This window comes from Ambystoma mexicanum, chromosome 3q, assembly GCF_040938575.1.
Source record: "Ambystoma mexicanum isolate Mex_15411 chromosome 3q, UKY_AmexF1_1, whole genome shotgun sequence".
Lineage (NCBI taxonomy): Eukaryota > Metazoa > Chordata > Amphibia > Caudata > Ambystomatidae > Ambystoma > Ambystoma mexicanum.
In genome coordinates this window covers 3,290,125-3,315,307 of record NC_090926.1, presented here as the reverse complement: position 1 = coordinate 3,315,307, position 25,183 = coordinate 3,290,125, and the positions used below count along the sequence as shown (strand labels likewise).

Here is a 25,183-nt window from a genome sequence, read left to right as displayed (position 1 = left end):
ATGAAAATTAAGGGTCCATTACAGAACTCATGGGAGAGACCAACACTTCAGGACCACATAAAGGGGGAGATACATTAAAGGACAAAACCCATCAAGAAAGTGATGTGGCACTACAGAGGATTTAAACAAGAGAAAACAATTATTAGAGTAGAGGGTGGCCAGAAAGAAAAAAAAAAGAAAGAAAACACATAAAAAAAAAGAGGACAAGAAGGCAAAAATGAACATAAACTTGGGTAACAACCAGATAAGATTTATAGTGCACTAAAATGGTTACTACCACCAAGCACTCTACACACAAAAAAAACCTTCAAAATAGGACGAATGGGTGACAGAAGAACGAGGGAGAGTAACAGACTTCAAGGAACCAGAGACAAACAGGATGTGGAAGAGAAGATGAGAAGCGTGACTCCAATAGGTCAGGGCTGCTGCCCTGGAATACATAGGCTGTACGAGTAAGAGCATATTCTGGCACATTAGCATCCCATTTACCAGCTAAGTGCCCTCCAGCTATATATTGGGTGTATGGGACGCTGGCAGTAGTCCCCTTGCTCCCACGGGGTACATGATCACTTCATATAACTGATAGCCTAACATACGGAAATTACTGACACCAACCCGTTGTGACCCAACAGCCGCGTATACATGGGTACTTGCACAAGAGACTATTTGCTGGATTTGGATTCATCATGGGAGAAAAAGTCAGTAAACCAGTCAGGGAAAATTTGAGGAACAGAGAACTCTAAATTGAGTGACAGAGAGAAGTAATTCATGCAGATGACCGGGGGAACAAAGAGAAGGAGCAGAGAGAGAAAACAGACCTCGGAGGAGCATCAAAAGGAATTGAGAAAGGGAAAAGCGAGATATCATGGCATGATCGACAGAACAGAAGAAAGACTAAGAATAAGAAAAGGCCTGGAGCTACGGGGAAACAAAAGTGAAAAACGCAGAGGAAAAGAGGATGTCGCCTTACCTTGGGCAACAGCAAGTCAAAGCCGTCTCGCATAACAATAAGATCCTGTGGAGAAACAAGGAAAGAAAACATTACTGTGTGCACCAGTTTTGAATATGGAGCTATGTGCCAGGACTGATGTGCGATAGTAGGGTGTGGCTTCATGGTACTACTGTGTGTGGGTCTCTATTCGATTGGGGCACACTAGCATAGCTGTGTCTACAGAGTCACCCAGTTTCCCCATCTATAACACGGGATACTCCTGATCATTTAGGATTCCAGAACAGAGCCTGCACAGATGGTCACGTTTACTGTGGATGTCTGTACCATGAATTTGCAGCATGCAGCTATCTAAAAGTCTTAGACGTAGTTAGCAGGCATTGGCAAAGCCAAAGCTTGTTGTAGGCCCGGGATAGGCATCTGCCAGGCACTGACATGATGTTACTTATTTGGCCATAAGATGGCAACAACTGGAAAATGGTGCAAGTACCTGGGCAAATAACAGCAGTGCCTGGCAAATGCCCATCTAATACCTATACACAAGCCCAAATGGTTGACTGTCAATACTTGTAAGTGCAAGGAACCGATACAAATGAAGTGGCTGAAGGAATAAGACACTTATTTCACCAGTACCACCTGCAATTCAGCCATTTTCTCTCAGCAGACGCTTAGAAATCATGTTGGCAGGCCGAAATGTAAGGTTACCACTTGATACAGCTATACCAAAGAGGTGCAAGGAGGATGTGTTTTGGAAGGAGAGGGGGGGGGGCAGGTAGTGGGTGGGATGGCCACACGAATTACCATTACCAGAGCCACTTGCGAATGCCTGTGTATCACTCCTAGCTGCATTCCAATGCAATAGTTTGCTTAAGCACAACTTAATAACCAAAACTAAAAGAGGGCCATTTTTGTGCTCTATGGACCCTCCAAATAATCAAACAAATTCTGTATTTTCCAGCGGTCGAAGAAAAGGTTATAGATTAGGATATACTTTTGTTGAGCAAGTAGTGGTCTGAAAGTGCAACCTGTTACTTGGCATAGCTTTCAAAGTCATGTAGGGAAATCTCATGTTGATTTTCTTAAATACAGATGCGTGTGCCAAGCAAGTTTGCAATTGGAGTCCAGTCGGCCGAGCCTCATTCTCTCACTTCAAATCAGATTGCCCTGGTATGGAACCTGGCAGGAAAGAAAATGCCTAGCTCCATCATCGCCTTTGTCACAAGTATACTAGCTTCACAAAAAGACTTCTGCTGGTGTCACAAATGCTCTTGTGAGGTTTTGCTTATGCACGAAACTGCCACTGTTCACTAGCAAATGTTACCCCTCTCCCATAGCTATCCTTCTAATGGTTTTAAGCTGCTTTTTGTTTGTGTGTGCGACGTGCAACGCTAGATATATGCCCTGAGCCCTTTATGCTCATGGTGAGGCTAATCATTTTGACAGATTTCTCCACAGCTTTCCCCTTCAACTTCACGCTCAACCTGCCCGATTCTTGCTCTCCGACATCCAACCCTTCTAAAACTAAATAGCTTCAGGATGTAAGTGCCAAGATCTTTGAAACACAATCTGGGCAGCGTCAATTTCTATTTAAGCAAAATGCCAAATCTCTATAAACATTCATGTGCTCCTTACCGTGTTGTCCCCAACGTAGCAGGATGTGGCCCCTAGGTGGATGATGGGGGCTGCATTAGGGCAGCAGTGAGCAAACGTGTGAACATGTGCCATGACATCATGCCGCAGTTTTTTCTCCTCTTCAGCGGCCATTTTGAAATCAATGTTGTCCAGGTTCAACTCCATCTCCTGGATTTGCTCCTCAGTGATAGGCAGGCCAAGGTTCTTGAGAGAGGGGGGAAGAAAAAGGGAGTTTGTGGTGGGAAGGCAAGAATCAGCTGTTCAACACTATACTTGAATACCTAGCGCGATCTAAAATCAAACAAAACTAATATTTAGTCAAAGATACCCAGGGGATCACCTTCAAAGTTGCCCCTTTAAATTGCTTTAACAACTGGAAACAAAGCAGAGGCAAATCTATGTGTCTCAATTGTCAGGGAGATTATTCTACAACCCCCTTGTGAGGAATAATGGAAAGACATGGTTCCAACCAAACCCTCTTATGGGTAGCTGTTGAGATGGATTCAGAATCAACACTGGGTCATTCTGAGAGGCCACCCTATTCATAGAAAACAGGGATTGGAGTCTAGCGAAACTTATCAAGGTATGTGACTGAGAAGTAAGGCCTAGAATCAGGAGTGGTGAAACGAGACACACGGAGCACTCCTAATAATTTAAGTTGACAAAAAGAATACAAATACAATATTTATTCTCCTTGACACTCTTTACAATGATAAAAGGTAGGCAATAATTGCTAAACCCACACTATACACATATATACATGGGCAGTTGCTAAAGAGCACCAACACTTTACTTTTTAGAAAATTACAGATAAGGAACACAAGTAAACGGCAGGTATCATTATAAAACCAGTTCGAAAAAAAGGCAATTATCAAGAGTACAGGTTACACTGCATTTTAATCAAAAGGCCCTAGCACTTAAAAATCTTTCCCTGCTAAAGAAGATCGAGCCTAGAGCTCTAAAAGTCAGAAGTCTCAATGTTCGTCCTTTGAATGGAGTTCAAGTCTTTTAAAGTAGCAGAACAAGTTTTAGCAAAGCCAATAGGTGAGGCAAGTGCTCCAGGAATGCAAGAACAGAAACGAGTAAAGTTCTCTAAAAGGTCTTTCTCCCAATCCCACCACCTCAGGGGGAAGCCCGGGGGGGGGGGACGGGACCCACTTAATTTGAGTGTCAGTTACTTTGGGGGGTGGGGTGGCAGGTGCAGTGGTCACTTTCAGCTTCAGGATTAGGTCTGGCTAGTCAGTGGTTCCATGCTCTGGTGAGACAGCTACTTTGACAGCTGGACGACCCTGGCACAACAAGATGAAGACCACCATGATTCAGATTACATCAGGGGATCCCAGGACACAAAGGCAGGCTGCACGGATGATCAATGCGCTCAGGGGAAGGGAGGAGTCCCTGATGGCAGAGACAAAGAAACTTCTTCAAAAGTACACACACTTTGCCTCCAGAAAGGGCTTGAGATATATATGAGTTCCGGAAACTTCAGGGCCACTTACAAAACATGCATGCCCATTTTTGAGTATATGGTACTCTAAATGGCATTATTGGGTCAAACGTAAAGGTGCATGCAAGAAAAACCATGGTCGACCAATATCCGTGCCACCAAGCTGTCTTGGACACATCACCCAAGTAACAAAAATGTTACTTAAAACAAAGGAAAAATACATGCAAAGTACCCCTGCAGCACTTCACTGTAAGGCGATGTGGGCAGCTTAAAAACAGGGTCCCCCTGCACTGACAACGCTTTGGGACCGATCACCATCCCCAAAATAGATGAGTTGCATGAGTTAAGTAAAGCAAAAAACATTTCTTTGCTGAATTTCAAGGGTTTGGTTATGCTAGATCTTATGCACTGGCCATAACCTCAAGGCGTGCCCAATGTCCATCTGCAACAATTTGTATAAAAATATTGTGGGCCCCGTCCCCTGTCCCCTTTTCTCACGAGTAACCCGATCCTTTGGCCATGTCCACGTTGCAACAATTAGGCTATAAAAAATAAATGGTCCAAAGGCTGTGGCCTTTGCCCCATGTCCCTAGGCGCCCACTTTAAACAAACAAATTCGTTCATAATAAAAGCAGCGATAGTTTGCCCCCCGCAATTTCTCACTGCAACATACACCCAATCCCCACAACAGCACCTGGTGTTGCCACAATTCTCATTCACATAGTAACGCAGCATTCTACGATTACCATGGTAATGCACGAAAGCACGACAGGGAAGAAGTGTTCCCCATACCAACTGACCCTCTCCATGTAAACCCCTGCGTTTTTTGGTCCCCCCCCCCCCCCCCCCAACAGCTTGCCACACACTGTATAATATCCACCCTTGCCCATTTCATGTAAGACACTTTTGTTTTGCCCGCATCCATGTGCTCAGCGGAATCCCAGAGGATTCCTGTGTTAACACTAAAACGATCTTACTTAGAACTGGCTCTACAGCATCATAATGAGTTGATCCACTTTTCCCATACTTCCCTCAAGTGAAACTACCCTTTCTGTCCACCAAATATTTGTAGCCCCTTTTCTTTTTGAGCTTCCCAAGAGGTTACCCGTGGGTATTGCATCTAAACAAAAAAACGCATCAGTGCTGCACTGCACCATCGGAGATAGAAGTATTTTGAGACGGTGGGCCTAACCCTTCTCCATCAATTAAAAAAATAAAATAATTACTGGATAGATTAACACCAAAAATAGGGGGTGGGGAGTGTAATGGGCGTTCTGGCGGTTAAGAATACATAGAGGGCCAAAGGGGGCGGAGGGGAGAGACAAAGGGTCCCGGAGATAGAAGCAATCGACATTAATCATATTCAGAATTAACAATGCCAGTCTAGGAGCAGTCACTATATTCCCCACAACCACTGTAAACAGTAGAATAATGAACACAGTTGATAATATAATCAGTGTACTACCCAGAGAGAGTAACCCGTCCAAATAATTCCCCAAAGGTCCACCAAATGTTATACTATAGTTGGACGGAATACCAGACCTACATGGCCTCATTGCACTCCGAGAAACGGGAGAAAAGAAATAATGTACAAAAAGAGAAGTAACTAAGTGTCAATATTTCAGGTAAGTACCCTTTTTAAGTCACTTTAGAAGCAGTAGGAGTTCCACATAGGAATCAATGAGGAAACATTGATTAAGCAAGCCACAGTTATAGGTCAAAGCCAGTAGTTCTACCTCACAGGTGCAGACCGGGAAGCAACCAACCACAAGGGGTCTCATGATATACCACCTTGGTATGGTCCAGTTCCAGAATCAAGACCCTGCTGACCAGAGAATGAAGCAAGCAGAGGGTCCGGGCCAATGCAAGTCCACCTCAAACTCTAGTAGATGGAGGTGAGGGGTTGCAAGCTTCCACCCCTCCAAGAACCAGAGGACGTGTGAAAAGGATTCTAAAGTCTCTCTTGGGACCCCAGGGCCTGGGGACATGTACTCATGACGCCAGTCACTCTGGAATCGGCTCGGAAGAGGCCGGAGAACCGGGAAAATGCAAGATCTGGAGACAGGATCTGGTACTCTGGGTCTTGTACCTCGGACCAGTGAGGACACGGATGGAAAAAATAATAAATCCAGGACAACATCTCACCACCAAGAAGTTAAAGCAGTGATGGGGAATGCACCAGACCGATGTAGGAACACTACCAAGCAGATCCAGGCATCACAGGACAACATGTCAACAAAGGACAAACAAATGATGGGCGCAACGCTTGTGACAACCTGGGACTAACCAAGACAGCAGAGTAGTGGTGACCCACCACTAGGGAAGCTCACTACCTGGAAACGTTGGTCCAAGAGAACTTTGTGGGGAGGCAACACTGCAGTATCCCAGAACAGCATGAAATGAGGACGAGGAGGAAAAAGGGTGGCCAGGCCATCTAGAAGGCAAAAGAAGAAACTGGTGCAAGAAACAGAGGAACCAGAGCCCAGCCGGTATGGCCAAACGGGTCCTAAAAATCAGCAGCGCATTTTCAAAGCATCCTCCAAGAATTCAAGTAAGAATCAGAGAAATAGGCAGATCTCTCCTAGATATGCCCATTCACCCATGGGATGGTCTAAGGCCGCCCTCCAATCACTTACCAGGCAGAAACACAAGGTTTTCAGCAGCAAGCCAATCAGGCTGGCCTGAAAAACCACCAACCTCGAAGATCAACCTATTTGGGATGTTTACTGACTTGTCTGGGGAAGTGCTCAAGTCAGTTTAAAACACAACACAAGGTTGGGCTGACGGTGAGCGGTGTTACCACAAAAATCCATTTCAGGCATGAATAGTGGTCCCAAAAATCAATTTCAGGCAAACAAAATGGCAGAGAGAGTAGGGCTTTAAAATATATTTGTACCTCCAACGGCTACCATACGGATACATTATGCTACTAGTGCGCAACTTGTGAAGCGAAAACTAAATTACAGCTTCCAATAGCCTACTCCACAGCACAAGTGAAGTGCAATGCAATAAAATCACTGTGGCCAAAATGAGGGGCTGAAAAATCATCCATCATAGGCGCTATATGGGGTGCTAGAGTAAAGCCAAAGAGCCAACAAAAGTAGCAGGAAAAACCCAAATGAGGAGGATCCCATTAAACGGCAGAGCAGAACCACCCCAAAAAGGGAATTCTGTCCCAATATCCGTGGATTGACGCTCTTCCAAAATAAATGGCCACCCAATGTAAAATACAGTACAATGAAGAAAATTTGCATCAACCCTTGAAAATCGACCATATCTATTTGGTTGGAAGATGACGGCCAACATTTAAGAAACGGGAGGGTTTCCAGACCAGAGTCAGTCACACTTCAGGAAAGTTGGATCACAAAACACTCGTCCAAAACAAGGAGCGAACCTGCAGGGGGCGGTGCAAGAGAAATAAAATCACTTTACAGGTTAAGTGAGAAATAAAATGTCACTCCTTTGGCAGAAAACAAAAGGACGAGCTTCGATGGGACTAGAAAGATTATTTTCATTAGAGATGTCATAGGATGGGACTGCTCTTCATATGTGTCCCTGCAGTCCTTCAAGGTTGAGCAGGATTCACTTGAACAAGGATAGGATTTTGGAACTTAAAAGCTCAGAGGCAACTACTTGAGCCTTCTATTGTGCATAGTCGGCACCTCATTGTGACTACTCACACTGGGAGGTGAGGGTACAATTCCCAATACTTCAAAATGTCCAGTGACCGCCAACCTTAATTTATTTTTGTATTCGTTTTTCTCTCCCTCTCCCCCTAGAAGTGCAGAGGTTCTAACAGCACACGTACATAGCAAAGAAAACAAAAATCAATTGCAAGGGTGTGGAAGGAGGAGACTGACACAGGTGGCATGATTGTTGCTAAAGACTTTTATTCATGAGAAAACAAAGGCAAACAAAGGAAACCTCTTACCCGACGCCATTACTAAGAGGGGTTTCCCTGTCTCAACTTAATACTAAGGATCTAAATCATCTTCCTCTAACAGTTAAAACCTACAGCCCCTCTTAAAATTACCAAGGGAATCAATCAGCCCTTAAAAATACACAAGTAGAAAAACCTAACTTTGAGAAAGTGAACGGAGTGTCCCAGAATCCTATAGGGACTGAGACAAAGAAGAGGGCTGACGAATCATGTAGAGGACATATAATTAGGCCTAACAGCCTTTGCAAGGGTCAGGTAAATTGAAACTAATGGGTTGCACCAAAAAGAAGGAGCTGCAAGGCTGGCAGTAGTAGCAGAAGAGCACGAAGCTGGCAATTAATGAAGTGTGATCACTTGAAGGGCGCGCAGCATGGAGACAGCAGATTACACCTACAAGTTCTGAGAGGGTGCTGCTTTACAAACCCTGCATTGCTGCGGCTGCACTTAGAAAGACGTGCTGAGCGTGGAGGTTTTCCCGGTGCATCAAGTGACTAACTGCTGAGCCGTGACCGTGCTGAAGCCAGAGGACCGTAGCAGAAATCAAGCTGAGGGACAAAGGAGTAAAGGAGACCCACAGTTGGCGTGGCTAGACCAGAGACATCCGTGCTGCAGAAGCGCGTTGAATCCCAGGTGTGCCTAAAGCCGTAGTAGAAAAAGTTGGGAAGGTGAAGCAGCCCGTAACCGTAGTGTTCCTGGCACTGGTGAGCGAAGCTCAGCGTTCAGGTTCACTTCAAAAACCTTGCTGGTAACCGTTACCAGCTCTAAAGTGACCTGTGCAAGAGTAGAAGCCAGTATAAACTGTTCGCCGTTGTGAAAAGTATTACTAAACAATAGAAATGTATCATGCGCACTTGTAGTGAATGCCGTAGTGCTTGCCTATGAAGAAAAGCATTTCATTTCCCATTGTTGAACTATTAGTGTTGCCAGGGTGGCTGCGTGTCTCCAATTAAAGAGAGAGCGCTTGCTAAAATATTCCGAAAACCCAAATGTTGACTTTCCCAATTGTTGCAAGTACATAGAGCATCAAAGCAAGGTCCCATGTGGCCATTTCTGATTCCCGGCAGGGGTTAGAAAGCATCTCTGCGATATTACATGCGAATACAATCACTGGCAGTTATTTAAGGTTAAAGATCTACCTTAAAGAGTGGTCATGTGTACCTAAATCTTTTTTCTTTCAAGACTGAACCTTGTAACATCAAGACCAATTATTCTTTAAACCCAGAAGTTGTACTAAAAAGACGAAGCATTACCCAAGCCAAGAGGCGAACCCTTTCTATAGTGAAGCAAACCCGGTTTAAATCTATCCACCTGATCTGTGAAGTTGTAAAGGTCCAGTGCCATCTGATCCAAGTGTGACAATTATTATCTGAAGCTGTGGCAATAAAGCTTTAGGGTAGATACTGGAACCAGGAAGGTGTGAATAAAGCTGGGGAAGGGAGCTTGGTGCTTGTAAAGAAGACTGAACAAATAAATTTGTAATGCCGAGACTGCTGAAGTTGAGATAAAATCATTCTTGAAGCAGAGGCAGGTTATACTTGTGGCAGTAAGGCAGACAGAAGAGGCTAAGTGGCTTCCCTTTTCTTGGAGCATAGGAAATAAGAGCGCCTTGCCTACCTGTAAAGGTTGAAGTATAAAGTTATAGCAGATCTGTGCTTGTGTATAACATGGTCAGTGGATGTTACATTGAAGTTGGTTGAAGTAGTGGCATACTGTGGAACAAAGGTGTTCCCACAGTAACAGTAGTAGGAGAGTGGATGTCAAGAGGAAAGCAACAACCCAAGAAGAAGTATCCTGACAATTAGACCAAATAGATTGCAGAGGTCATAACCATTTGTAAAGTTGTAGAAGGAGAGGTTGTTAATCTATTCTTTGAACTGTGGCAAAATAATCGTGGAAAGAGAATATCCAGGATTACCATTGGTGCTATTTTCCTGGCTGGAACTGGAAGGGGACCTTTCCAACTGAAAGCTGAAGAACTGTTACCAGTGGATTTTTGGTTGATGAACTTTTATTTTATTTGGAACTTACAAGAACTGGTTCAAAACTTGGCTTTTCCTTTTGAACATTTTATTCGATTGATTGAATCATTTGTACTGCGCAGCTAGACGAACCAAATCATATCAAGGCGCAGATGGAATTAAACTAGACTCGTTATGGTCCAGCTATAGATTATCACTTCTCTTCTCCAGATCTCCCACTAAGCCCTTATTCAAACAGAAGGGTTTTTCATTTTTTAGAAATGAGGTCACAGAGTCAAGTCTCCTCAGTCCCAGAGCGAGACTGTAGATACTTGGTCTTTTGGCCAAGATTCTAGAACAATCTACAGGGTTTTTTCCCCGTTGCTCAGCACTTTCCACCTCTTACCCTCCCCCTGCCACCTGGACTTCCTCCCCTTCCCTTTCCCCTGCACTTGTGCGTTTTCAATGTCACTGGGCCTAGTAAGAGCATTGTTTTTTGTTCTCCCTTGTTCCTCTCCCTTGCCTCGTTGCACTCTGAAACACTTGTGTATGAGCGCAATACAAATAAGTCTATTCGCCAGATATCCGGGTGCTAAAATATTAATACATTTGTAATTCATGCAGCAGATTTTGAACTTTATCCGGTCCTCCACTGCTAACCAATTAACTGACCATCATAGACCCGAAATTGGTGTAGATATTTTGACCCTAAATGTTAATCTAACCGCTGCATTTTGAGCTTTTTGTAGTCTATGTATCTGCTTGGTAGGAGCCCCGGCAAGAAGACTATTACAATAGTCCAGACTACAATTGACCAGGGCTCCCACCAATCTCGTGGTGAACATGGCAATATATGGTAGAGCCTGCCGAAGGAGCCAAAGGTTGTAAAAAACGTCTTTTACTGATAACTGCCCCTTGCATCCTAGGTCTTTTTGCCATATGCACCCCAGGTTCTTAACCCTGGCTGCATACTTTAGCTCTACACCCCAAGTAAATACCTGTGTTCCCCCTATAAAATGTTTTGGGCCAAACAAGATCACCTCTGTCTTCGTCGGATTAAGCTGTAGACAGTTTATGGCCATCAACTTTCCCACTTATTCCAGGTACTGGCTGACCCTTGTTAGAGAATCGTCCAGATCATCCAATCCGAGAAATACCTGGGCATCATCAGCGTAAGACTGAAAATGTACATTGTGGCTTCTTAGAATATTAAAAAGGGGGCGTAAATAAAGATTTATTCATTTTAGTATTATTTATTTATATAGCGCCGAACAGCCCGCAGGCATCGGGGCACTTATATTTAAACGCAGACATACAAAATGGAGATCAGGCTTTTAAAACTAGTTCTTGGCTAACTGACTATTTGAAAATACTAGTTTCGTTTTTTTCTGAAGATCATGTAGTTTTCCTCTAGTCTAAGTTTAACCTGTAAACCTTTCCAAGTCTGGCCCGCTCTCACAGGGAAGGATCTCCCTAATCCATTCGCTCGTTTAGCTGTGATGCAAGCAATTTGTCCCTGTGTCTCCGATTTTAGGGATCGGCTCGGGTTGTATCCTTCAAGTAGGCCGGTGCCTGCCCAAATAGGCATCGATGTACCAGGGTCATAATTTAGAAGGTAATCCTTCTAGTGCCAACCAGTGCAGGGCTTTCCTGTTAGCTGTAATGTGATCCCTTCTGGTCTTCTGTCTAACAATTCTTACTGCGTTGTTTTGAATAGTTGGCACCCGTTATACAGCCTTTGCTTGCTCCCATCAACAGGGCATTTCCATAATCTAGCCTCGAGAAGATGTTGGCCCTTGCAAAAATAGCACTGTTCTTTTGGCTCAGATACGGTCTTATTTATTTTGTAACAGCCTCAGATAGTACTGGCAGTTCAGATTATTGACATGCGCATCTGCCCCAAGTGATGCCTCCAAAGAAATCCCCAATGTTTTAACTTTTTCTGAGACCCGGATGAGAGCGTTTTTGATCTTAAACGTTGTATATTCCTGGTTTAGCTTAGCCCATGCGTGATATGATCCGAAGATCAACAGTTCGGTTTTATTACAATTCAGGCACATCCAGTTCTCTTTCATCCAGACCTCTATGATGTTATACACGTTTGTCACTCTGCTGTTATCAGTGTCGTAGCAATCACTCAGCTCTCCCACCACCTGCGTGTCACCTGCAAAGTTGGTAAAGTAGGCTCCGATTTCTTCAAGCACTGTCCAGAGACACCTTAGATACAGGTTGAACAGTAAGGGGGATAAACTGGCCCCTTGTGGTACACCACAGCTGATGGGAATTGGCCAGAAAATTGCTCCCCCAATGGATTTTAGATCTATGTTCCGATAGAAAGGAGATTACCCAATTTATGGCTTCTTTAGAACAGTTACCTGAGCGTTCTACGGCCTGTTGGAGCCGTTGATGATCCAGCAGATCGAACGCCATAAATCCAATAACATTAACATGCCCACCTTACCCTGGTCTAGAATACGGAGCATGTGTGATTGGAGGTCCAACATAGCCATTTCGGTACTATGTGGCATTCTTAACCAGATTGTTTATGGAGGAGGTCATGGGTTTCTACAAAAGCTTGTAGCTGAGAGGCCGCCACCTTGTCCATAATTTTCAACAGAAAATTGCAATTTGTGATAGGGTGGAGATTGCCTGGGTCTTTCTGGTCCAGACCTGGTCTTTTCACCAGCGGTGTGACCGTGACTGTTTTAATGGTATCTGGGGATCCTGTGGTCTCTGAAGGATGTATTCACCATCCTAGTAAAAAAAGAGCAAACAATGTCCTTATTGTCTAGAATCAGTTTGGGTGGCAATATATTCTCAGCACAGGATGTCTGCTTCATACTCGACAAGAGGGTGTTCATGTCTTCCAAGGTGATGGGCCTAAAGGCAAATTTGTTTGTCGCTTTCTGCGTCTATTGTTTCCCTATCACATTTTGTAGGTCGGGCCGGTTCACCTATGTAGCGCTTATCACCTCTCTGGCCTTCCGAATTTTGTTGCTGAAAGCCTCCTGGATTAAAATAACAGCAGCGAGAGGGAAGACCCCTGTGAAACGCCACACCACTGGGGGAGGGTGTCCGAAAGGAAGACTCCTAGCTTCACTCGTCGCCCTGTGCAGAAAGATTTGAACCATTTAAGAGCACTCTCTAAAGCATTTCCTTTAGTTGTCAAGCGTTTTCTGTGGCCCACCGTATCAAATGCGGTAGACAGATCCAACATTACAAGGAGATATTTTTTCCTTGGTCCCCTGCTTCCAGAGGTTCGTCCCACACTGCGGCCAATGCAGTTTCTGTCCCGTATTTGGGGCGGTAACCCGAGTGGAAAGGATCCAGAAGACCTTCACTTTCAACCTATTCCTAGAATTGACCGATAGCAATTTTTCCAGTATTTTTCCAGGGAAGGCCTGCCACTGGCTGAAAATTCTCAGGGTCCAAATTTGACTTTAACAAAGGGGTAATTGTAGAGTTTATCAAACTATCGGGGAGTGTCCCCTGGTTAAATGATCCATTTACATACTGGGTTATAAAAGAGGCTAAATCAGAAGCCAAGCGCTTTGCAGCAACCGCAGGCAGGGTAAATAGGTGTGTCATTTGTAGATTTCAGTTTTAGTAGAAGGGAATAAACAGCCTGACACACTATTAAAGACAGAAAGATTGTGTGTTGGACTTACTTCCTCTGTCCACTTAGGTGCTGATGGCTAGGGGACTAGACATTACTAAGCCATTGGCCTTCCTTTCTAGTTTTGTATTGTCTTAATATTCTCCAGGAAGGGGTTGATCAACATGTTAGCCTGATCAACTGAGGATTCCTTCCCTGAGGCTGCCTTTACCGGAGAGACAAAATTTGACATAACCCGAAACAGTTCTTGAGGCTGATTAGCTGCCCCTTCAATCTTCCCAGCTAGAAAGGCTGACTTTGCTCCAAAGATAGTAGTTTTAAGATCTTTAAGATCAGTTTTAACCTTGCAGTATTTTCTGGCGTTCTTGATTTATGCCATTTTCTTTCCATTCCTGTATAGGAGCTTTTCAAAGTGAGGAGTGAACCACTCTTTGGAGAATTTATTTTTTAATGTTGTTCTTGGAGGAGCATGATGGGTACAAATAGTATTCATTATGGAGGTATCATTCTTAAAACATTCATCACAATCAGGTGTTAAGAAGGATTTCTTAACTCTGACCTGGAGGGGCAGAGGTTCAGAAGGCCAACCTAGTTTCTTGGAACAGGGTAACCTCTGGACAAGCCAGACCAATCAGGGTAGCTATGGCAGGCTGTCAAGACTAAGTCTCAGGAGTGGTGAGGGCGACTGAAAGACCTCAGTGAGCACACAAAGCAAGGACACTTACAAATTACTCCAGACAGGTGTTATATTAAAAATAGACACATTTATTACAAGGCCTTTGTAACGGACCATAGCAAAGAATCACAGTAACACTAGATTAAACCAATACATCACAATCAACCCAATATATATACACAAGACCAATGGGGTCTAAGGGGTTAAAAGCACGAATTATGTAGACCACCTAGATGGGGAGGAAAACAGGCAGTGCAAGTAATCTTTAGACCAAGTTGTACATCAAGAATACACCTAACTAAGAGGCAGTCCAAGCCCTACGAAGAGAGGAGCCTTATGCTCAATAGTACATGCATGCGCTTGTGCCAATGGACAAAATAGGATCTCTTCAAGGGTCTCTAGCAGCTCAGGAAGGTGGATAAGGCAATGAAGAACAAGTTCCCACTATTCACGCAGGACCTCCACTTGAGGGCAGAGGCAGTTTGAGAGCGTGGGATGGAGTCGCTATTTCGCAATAGCTGTGGAAAGGAAAGGGGCCCTCAGGGGCCACTCGTGCATAAATGTGGGCTCCTGCGCTAGGGGCCAACGGTTGGGGTAAGGACTACTCACCAGTCCCCGATGCAGGCAGACCCAAACTTCGCCAGTACAGTCCACTTCGCTGGCAGGTTCAAATGGGACAATCAGGACGTCTCGACACCGTGTAGTTCCCGAGATGCAGCGAGGATTCCCAAATGGGACAGTGGTGATTTCTCCGCTCCGGGTGGAGGAATCAGCCCAATTACACTGCAGCAGGCTTCAGGGGTAAGGGGGTCACAAATGCAGTGAACTTGCACAGGTCGTTGCCACAGCAGGGCAACACGCTAACCGCGTTTACTCTTGTCCGGGTGCACTTGTCTCACTTCAGACCTGGGAACGCCAAGTGTACGAAATTCAGTGTGAGGGTGCCGTGGACACAGAGCTAGCAGTATACCAAGTTTCGAGGGCCTCTTTGAAACATCGGCGGTACCCGAGCAAACGTCCCGTGTAAGCTGGTCAGCCCACTGGTTGGCCCAGGGACACTTCCGAAGAGGCTTACTTGAAGAGTTTGGTGATGGTGCCGAGAATAGTTGATCCCACTATTCCAATGGGTCGAAGCGTCTTCGCAGACCTTCTAGGACGATCAGAGGCAGAGGAGTCCCACGGGAAGACAGCGGGCGCAGGGTGCCAAACCTTCCAGCGGGTCACCAGCGGTTCTTTGACTCGGCTTCTTGTTGCAGGATACTTGGCTCCTTATCCTTTGTTCGGTGTGAACTCAGGAGATCGACATGGTAGTGGCGTTTTCAGCCTCCTCTTATCCAAAGTTCCCTTCGCGCCAAAACGGAGAGGACCCAATGGGAGATCTGCTCACAAACACTCACTCCATACGTGGACCAATCATGGACCACAGTGGTCCCAGGCATTCCGGACACTCCAGACTCTCTGGCACCCAGGATGTGTATTGGGAACAGACAGCCCAGCCCACAGCCTGGAGGCACACACACAAGGCATGCAGAAGCCTGCGAAAGTATTGGGTTTCACAGGAAAGTGCATGACCAAATAAGGACTGACCCGGGTCGACTCGACCTGGGGAAGGTGAAGGGGCAAGATAGCCAAAGGTCAGGACAAAACACCTCGTGGCATGGCCATTTTGGAGCCAGGCCACCTATTCGTGGTAAACGCAGTTAACATGGCAAGAAAGGGTTAAAAATATAAGAAAACGATAGCTGCCACCAGTCCTGTCCGTGACACATCTGCACAGTTCATAAAAAGTCCAGTGAGAGTTTCTAGGGCCTTGGGAACGACTAGCGACCCAAATGTGCTGTAAGGTAAGTTACATTGTACACCTGTTACATGTTGCACAAAAGCTGCAACATGAGGAAAGGACTAAGGGAAACAACGTCTCCCAGTACTGACTGTCTTAAGGGCATGTCAGTTTCCCCATAAAAAGTGACCGAAAGCCCAGGAGTGCAGCTGAGGGCTGTGCTTCTCTGGCAAAGTCAGTCAATGGTGTTAAAACAGCAGCAAAAAGTTTGGGGGTTGACATACAATTATGAAATCTTTCCTAACACTCGGTACTAAAGTGATGGCTTCCAATTCTCTTTTCAGCTCGTGACTGGGATATTCTCCAGGTCCTTCAATCTATGCACTGGGGGCAGGCATTTCATCTTAAAAATCTGTTCCGTAGGCAGGTTCAATTTCACTGAAAACAGCCTCCTATTGTGATGTGTCCATGGCGATGGTAGAGGGTTTTTCAGAAAATAACTCTCCCTCTTGCCAATAAAACATCTAAACAGCGGCTGTGTTTATGAGAAACTGAAACTTTCAGGAGTGAGATCTTGAGAGTGCATAATATCATGTAGCCGTTTAGCTCTCCCTGATTGAAATTCCAGCCAAATGTTAAATCCCCCACACACAGCATTTCTTTGTATTGAATACCTGTATTCACAAGATATTGATCCAAACCCTCCAGAAAAACACTGGCTGGCCTGGTGGCCTGTAGGCTAACAAAATACGAACTAAACTGTTAGGTGAAATTAATAAAGACATGTCCGATTTCGGCAATGTCATCCCACTTTTGGGGCTCGATATGTGAAATTTAAAGCTGGGTTCTAAAGAGGACTGCTATTCCACCTCCTTTCTTTCCAATATCAATTTGGCAAGATACACTGCAACATTGTGCTGAATCATTAAACTAGGTTTCAATTAAAAATAACTTGGGGGGAAATTGAATTTGGACAATCCTGTGGAAGGGATTTACCCAGGACAGGTGAAGGTCATTCAAATTGCCAGTTATTTGTTGTTCACTCGTGTATGTTGTTTATGATTTACTAATGTGTTGTTGTTTAGTGTGCGGGCCAGTTAGTTCAAGTTAGGAGTTATTCCTGTAGCCATTGGACTAGGCAGGGAATTCCCTGTTAGAGTAGGATTAGCAAGGATTTATTCGAAACCGCTTTCGTTAATTTTAAGAAAACCACAAGCAATTGTCCGCCTCGCATAACTGACACCTCACAGGTACCAGGGAATACATTTGTTTTGTAAAATTGATTAGCAGAAGGTTCCAATTAACATTGGGCCTCATTACAACTCAGGCGTTAAAGGTTAACGCCGTTGTTAACCCTTAACGCCTGATTCCGATTTTAACGGCTGCTTTTAGCAGCCGTTAAAATCTATGGCGCTAAACCGCCTTGGTGCTAATTACGCCACCGTAATTTACGGTGGCGTAATTAGCGCCTTCCCCACTCCCATTATGCCCTATGGGGAAAAAATGGGAATGGGGAAGGGTAAAATGGGAAATGGGGATTTACCGCCCCACTCACCTTGGAATGGGGCGGTAAATCCGCCATCCACCATGGTGTAAACATAGTTTACACCATGGTGGTAAAGTTGGCATACTTACCGCCTGGGTCGTAATGACCCCCATTGTCTTGATTAGCAAGCAAACTTATTTCATTAGCAATGCTATTTTAAATGTTAGCCGAAGTTATTTGTACCCAAGACAAAAAATGTGCAAAACAGTTTTTTTGTGTACCACTGAAGACAGACATTCATAAGAGGAGTGTCTGTAAAATGTTAGTTGCATGAATGGACACAAATAAATAGATATACATGAGAAAAAAGGCTCCGAATTCTGTTATCTGTGCAGCTGGGTGCATTCAGTGTTGCACAGGGCAGTATTCCATTAGTGTATGCTTAACCCATCATTTGCTGTGTAAGGAGAAGTCTGCGGTTTTTATGAAACCAAAATGTTCAATGTTAAAAGAAAGACATACCCAGGGACGAAGTACATAGTGTGGCTTTACGGCTGGCAGGGTAATTGCAAACTTCAGGTGGACAAAATAGCGCTTGCCGATCAATAATATCAACTGTTTTCAATATAGTGCAAATGACCACTTTGGGAGGGTAGGTGGAGTTGAGGTAGGGGGGCGTGAACGGTCCTCAAGCCAGAGTCAGGTAAGCACAAGTGCAACATTCCAGTACTGCGCATTCATGAAAGTGGTATTTATCACTATTGGCACTCAAAAAAAGTATCAGCAGCCCAGATGGCAGTTCGGTTAGTATTTTAAGAAAATCAGGTTTCGCACAATTCATGCTGCCCTTAATAAATTGCCCATATGACTGTCATCGGCAATGAGCATTTCTAGGTCCTGCATGTGAACAAGGTGGTGTGTAGGTGAGTGGGCAGGGGGCTGAACTGTGGCACTCCCAGTGGATACTCTGCATTCAAGGACAGGGTGAAGACTGGGCAGAGGCGAGGCATGAAATGCAGGCAGCTGCTTGCAGATTCCGCTTGCGTTCCCAGCCTTAGTTTAGCTCTCTTCCATAGGAGCTAATGTACAATGCAATCATAATCGTAGAGCAAGAGCTCTGGAGGCCAACTACAGTACAGGATATTTGAGCAGCTCTGCAGATGTAGAAATTGGATGGAGCTATCGAGCGCTACTTTGCGTGACCATCTAGTTAGCTTTCGTGTAGTCATTATGCAAAGAGGAAAGAAAATAAGACGAAGCAGAGTGGCTGGCGTAGCAGACAGAGGACTAGGCAAGCCAGGTGGAATATTGCAGTTTTGTGGCCATCTCACTTTCAGGGTAGCTGGTATAAAGCAACAGGGTAAGAAGATTGGGAACTGGTTGCAGATGCATGCAACCAAGCAGGTCACAGAACTGGGTTTGCCATCAAAAAGCATTTGGCTGTGTGATCATGAAAATTTTCACAAGGTTCATTCGTCAATATGATGCACTTTCCCCAACAAATTGAAATATAGTTCACACTATGAGATTTAGATGCAATAACTTACTGAAAAACATGACAAATGTTTTACAGTAGAATTACTGTAATTATGCAACACATTGTTAGGAAGGGAATTGCAGGACTGTCTTGAAGAATAAAATATGAAGTGAACACAAAACAGGATATAGTTAACTTGATAAAAATATCATCCCGATTACTTCTATGAGTGCAGTTTAGGTCCAGCAGGCCTACAGCCATCTCCTGGGCAGAGTTTCAGAGAGTACCAGTGACAGACAAATATCAAGCTGTAACTTGGGTAGTACCCCAAACAACCTTCTCCCATTACTGCATTTACAATTTGGATGTTGAAGAGTTACTTTTGGCAGAGTAGTCTTGAATTCAGTGGTCCTGTAAATCACCCAACTAAATGTGTGTATGCATCCGTAGAACTGGTGCTCTCATCACGAGGAAGAGGGACATGAATGGTTAATTCCATATGGTAATCTCCATTGCTCCTAGTCCTACTGTTCCTCGTCAGCGTCATTAATGCCCACCCAAGCTCACCTTTTTGTGGGGTGTTTGTGAGAAGGAGACTTAATATCAGACAGTCATGCCTTGGTGTCAGCCCCCGCATTATCCTCAATCACCAAATGGGGGGGGGGGGGGAGTTCACTCATGCAGTACGGAAGCGACCCTTTTATGCTGGATATTTTTCCCGGATGGAGGCAGACACTTACTTTGTAAACAGTGTGACAAGGTAGAGTAGGACTAATGGCGACCACCATATGTAATCCGTCACTCACAATGTTCTATGTAAACACTAATCCAATTGAGACATTTCATCTGTATCACATGTAAAGTTTCCCATTGACTTGGCAGCAAGCCAGCCTCTGTTTGTAGCACTGAGGCCAGGTCCAGCCAGTGAGATATTTCAAGTTTGGCCCTGAAACATTAAAGGTCAGGTCTCCCTTGCCTAAATATGCCCTTTTGTAGCACATACAAGTGAACCTTCGTCTGGCAACACAGCTCCTCGCACCTCTACGGTCCCACCCTTTGCACGGTCATATCCTGTGCTTCTAGAGGGCACCTAGATGCAAGGCTAATGATTCCGAATGCCGCCCTGGATGCATTCTTTTAGAAGTGTTGGTTCAAGTAATACAGAGGGCATGCCTGCTTAATATGACACACGGGAGGGCTAGTGTGCAGGGGACAGCTGGGCATTACTGGAGGAACAGGTCAGGGTTGAGTGGGCTAGTGATGCAGGGTATTGCCGGAGAGGCAGTTGAAACCTGCGGAGTGCTACTGAGGAGGTTTGGGCATTCTAGGGGTACATTTGGTTTTATACAGTGATCGAGGAAGAAACATACCGACTATACAGCAAATGGTTTCAGAGGGCTCGGGTTGTGGGCTGTTAAATGAGGAGAGTTGGCTTTAAGTGCTAATGGAATATAGGAGTGATCAAAGTTGTGGGTCGTTCCAGGAAAAGTTTGTGCTGAGGATTTCGACAGAACAGTGGAAGGGGGCAGAATCGGTAGTGCTTTTGTCATTTCTAACTTCGGAGCCAGGGTTATACTTTATAGTTTGGGAAAGGGCTGAAGGTCGTCATGGTGGGAGGGGCTCAATGGTGTGTGAACAGGTGCAGTGTAAATGGATTCCTTCTAAATATAGCCGAGTAAAAGGGCAATCGAATTCTGGAGCAGTCAAACCTTACATTAACTGTACGCGTCGGAAGAGCGGAGGGTTGGAAGAGGCGATTGCCCACAGGAATCTCCTCTCGTCCATTAGTGCCGGACTATGCAATCTTTGAAGACACTTGGTTCACATATATGATCACTTAAAGCAACCTTTATACAGAATAGTTGATCTGAAGCAGAATTTACACACAGTAGTTATCTACACATTCACTAAAGCCCAGTCCAGATTTTAACCCATCATTTCCAGTCACCATACACAAGTTCAACTTCTTCGTGTAGCAGCGTGGTTTGGCATTATGCCCAGTGAGCGAACACCTATTAAACCTGCTCTCGATACTTACTTAAACGGTCATGAACAATGGCATAGATTACCCTAGTATCCGGTGCATTAAATTTAAGGCTTCCAGTTTCCCGTTTTTACAGATTCATACAGACAGAAATAAACCTGCTTACAGTCTGTATTAATTTATGGTAATGGAAACAGGTCTCTCCGACTGATGCTCTATGTCGTCACTCATAGATCGCAGGCCAATCTCATTGCAGATTGGCAACATGGATAGTGTAATAGTTGTACGGAAATGGCATTGAGGGTCGTGAAACTGCCGACAGCATATAAGTTAAGGCAGCAGGAGTCACAGGCCGAATCATTTGTTGCTATGAAGTAATGAAGCTAACATTTCTTTCCTATTTGTCTGCATGCATGTTTTAGTAAATGGATTTTAAAAATTGTAATGAAAGCAGAATAATACTGGTTGTGAATTATCTTTTTATATGACACCAGAGAAATGTGGATGAATACAGAATGAAAGGCCCAGAAATAAATATGGACGAAAACAGGATGTAAGGAACTCATGGTGAAAAACAAGTAAGACAGACAAGCGATCACAGTTCAAGGGTGTTTATTTAACAATGAATAAGGTATACGGGTTGGAAAAACCCATATTCTAAACCTATATCTAGGATGTGAGCAAGCGTCGACCATCAAATGAAAAATAAGCAGTCATAGTAGCGTTGTGTTAAATAAAAAGACCTATACTAAGAAACCTATTGCCAAACCTTGCAACTAATACAAAAAAGGGTGTGGGATAAGAAAAGAAAGAAGTGTTCTCAAATGTCAGGATGCGGTAGCCTGGGTCTCCCTTCCCCTCATTTTGTGCATGGGGTAAGATAGGAGCTTGGAGCACAGTACAGTCTCGGGCTTCTCCAGCACAAGATGACAGTTTCAATGGCAGTTCTCAGGGCCGTTGTTGGCCAAGTCTTGTTTCTTTTGAAAGTCTCTTGCTTTCGGTGACTGGCGTGTTCAACTAACAAAAACACAAAAGTTTCTTTAACAAATGAAAAAGTTTACTCCCAATGTTTGCTGGGTGAGGGGTTCACCCCTGGGTCCCCTTCTTCTGGGCGCTGGCCCTTCTCAATCGTATTCCTTAATTATCTGACAGTCCTTTTCTTACTTGAGGTTTGGATGATAGCTTCACCCCTGGATCTCCCTCAATCAGACTCGGACTCCTCTTGACTGGTGCTCCTTGGGTGATAGCCTCAACCCTGGAAATACCTCTGCCGGGCTCTGATCCTTCTTCTCTGGCATCCCTCCTTCAGGTTCACTCTTGCCGTTTCTTAGCTTTTGCCTTCACTTTTCTCAATCTTGGGGTAATAACTTTCACCATTGGACCGCCCCCCCCCCTCTGCCGGGCTCCGACCCCTCTCGATGCTTAGCCTCCCTTCACCGGGTTTGCTGTGGCAATCAGGGTGATAGTGGCACGCCCCTGGGTCCCCCTCTTCTTGGCGCTGGCCCTCTTTACTTTCAATGTTCTCTTTTCACACAGTTCAATGTTTGCAGGATTCACTTCCCTTTCTTTCAGTGCTTTTAGATCAGAGTCTTTCGATTGTACGTGGATTTTGCTTGACCCCTTGTATGTTCGCTGGCCCTTCTTCGGCCTTCTGGTATTGTAGTTTCACTCAGATGGGGGATCAACCAGAGTACCTTGCGTTAGCACCCACATGGTGCCTGCTTCCCTCTGCAGCTGGTCCCCTTAACACTTACAGTTCATTCACAGTTCACTGAACTAGGTTCAAACTTGCTACTTTCGATTCTTTCACTCACAACAGCACAGTTCTTAGATTCTCCCCTGGACTCAGTGGTTGTGATGAATCGCTTGGCTTTTGGTTTTCATGGAGTCAAGGCCGGTACCACGGGCGCAGGAGCTTCCCTCTGTCCTGCTTATCGGCACATGTACCATCTGTTGCAAGACACTTGTGCTATTGTTCGTGGTCTTAGGCGCTCTTCCCCGAAGGTTCTGCGGGCCTGGGAAGAAAAGGGCAAGGTCACCTCTCTCCTCGCCACCCTCTCGATTCTTACTGCCTTTCTCCTTTGCATGAACTGCCACATCGGGTTAGTCATCCCGTCGTGCTGTCTGCCGTACTCGCCTCACTCGTACTGTGCTCTCTTACTCCACCTTTTATCCTTGTGGGGAAATGGAAGGGCCGTCAGGTGTGTGGTTCAGGTTAATTGCCTGACTTTGCCTGACGCTGGGTTTGGGACATGTCAAGTAAAATTTTTTATCACAAGTCCGTTTTCTGGTGTGTCCTGTGAAAGAGTTTGTGTCGAGAAAGGCATGGGGCTTTGGAGTGGCAAAGTGTCCTGCAGGGTTGGAGGGAAAAGAGGCGTCGCATGGGATTATGGCTTTCGTATTTGGGGTGATCTCGGAAGGGTAGGTTTTGGAGAGTTTTTCAGACAAACGAGAATTACCAGAGTTCTAATCATGACCTGAATATGGAGGATTGTGAGAATGGTAGTGAGTTGTCAAAGCAACCTGAGAACTCGGAAAATGACAGAGGGATAGGATTGGTAGAGTTCTTGAAGCAGATGGGAATAACTGGGATTGTGAAATAACCAGGAGGGGGGGGGAATTATAGGAACGGTAGTGCCTAATACAAGGAGAGTGGGTGTTCGGGACAAAATAACTAGAGGAATGTGGAAAAGAATGTCCAGGAATTTCCGGATAAGTACCAAGGAAAGCGGGAGTCTGGTTCGCAACATGTTTACCAAATGTAAAAAAGAATATTTGACTACATGCTGTTGGGTACAGTGCTTGGGTGGGGGGGTAACAGTGTGTAGATGCTGGGGTGGGTGGCATGGGTGAAATGTATTCTGGTACCTGTAGTGCGTGTGATGTGCCTGCCTATCTGTGCACAAATTGTGATTGGGTGTGCTCCATTTGCCCATGCACCACATGCAAGATATGCCCTCCCGCTCATGCATGCTATCTGTGTACATGACATTGCATGACGCATATGCACTATTGACAGTGGACAACCACCCCCGCCCCTTTCCACAGTGCACATGCTATGGTACGACTCACTCAACAGCCAGGTCCGCTCTTTGCTGTGTCGTGCCATGTGCCCTGGGAGCGTGGAGTTGCGCAGCACCATGGAATTGTGCGTGGAACCAAGGAAACGTGCGCAGCAGTGGGTGAGGAGGAGGTCTGCATCGCACACAACCTGCACATGCAGGGAGTGGTACATTTTGCGGTAGAATGCCTCTTTTGCATGTCAGGCCACCAGCTCAACATGTGTGCAGTCCAGCACACCGATGACGTTGGGCATACCTGCCAGGGCGTGGAACCCCGCTTAGGTGGCATTCGCTTGGACTGGTGTTCTGGGGAGGGCTGTGTGGTCTGACATGTGCCACAGGAGTGCATCCAGGACCTGGAATAGCACCTGGAGAAACAATGTTGGGATAGCTTGTGCAGCTCTCCCAGTGTGTTGAAAGGTGCCAATGCCCAAGAAATACAGCACCGATACTACCTTGGGCAACGGGGTATTGCAGTTCTGATGTTAATTAGGCTGGAGATGTCATCATGGATCAAATCAACAATGTGTGTAATGGTCTTCCTGTCCAGCCGATACAGGGTGTGGATCTATGTTGCACTCAGGTTCCAGAGTGTGGGCCTTAAGAGGGGTATGGGTGGCTGCCTGCGGGGTGCTACCTGCTGGCCATTGCTCATGGGAATGGCCATCATTCTCCTCCTGCGTCTCCTGTGCCTCTTCCGAATCATGCTCGTTTTGGAGCCCTGCATGCAGGGCCCCAGCTCAGTAACTGCTTCTGCAGCTGCCAGCATGGTTGTGTTGGGAGGTGTGTGGGGTCCTTTTGAGCATTTGCAGTGCTAATGGTGTGCAGCTGGGCCGATTATGGTAGCTACCTGTGGCCCGTTTCTGCACTCCTGGGACTGCTTTCCACCTGATCCACGATGCCGGTGTTTCCGGCGTGGTGATCCTAGCATTTTTGTGCCGGTGTTTCTGTGTTGGCAGCACTCAGAATGTGCCTGTACGACTGCTGTGCCGGTTCGCGGTCACAGTGCTGCCGGCAACGGTGGCACTGTGGGTCTTTGTTTGTGGTCGCAGTGTTTCCGGCATGCAACTCATAGTGAGGCGGTCTGGAAAAGGGTGCTGGTACGGTGCGACCAACACCGCTATTTCCAGACCGCCACACTTGTAATGAGTTCCATAAAGTGTACAAAAAAAAATA

General features: G+C 45.4%; 1 protein-coding gene across 3 annotated transcripts in view; it reads right to left on the bottom strand.

Moving 5' to 3' along the window:
* ADSL (adenylosuccinate lyase) overlaps positions 1 to 25,183 on the bottom strand; it is a 262,886-nt gene that overhangs the window by 218,420 nt on the left and 19,283 nt on the right. For all 3 annotated transcript variants that reach the window (XM_069652920.1, XM_069652919.1, XM_069652918.1), the window contains 2 exons: positions 2,582 to 2,785; positions 971 to 1,015 (listed from right to left, as the gene is read on the bottom strand). In XM_069652920.1, coding sequence (XP_069509021.1) covers positions 971 to 1,015; positions 2,582 to 2,746 — 210 coding nt within the window. In that variant the 5' untranslated portion in view covers positions 2,747 to 2,785. The remainder of the gene's footprint in view (positions 1 to 970; positions 1,016 to 2,581; positions 2,786 to 25,183) is intronic.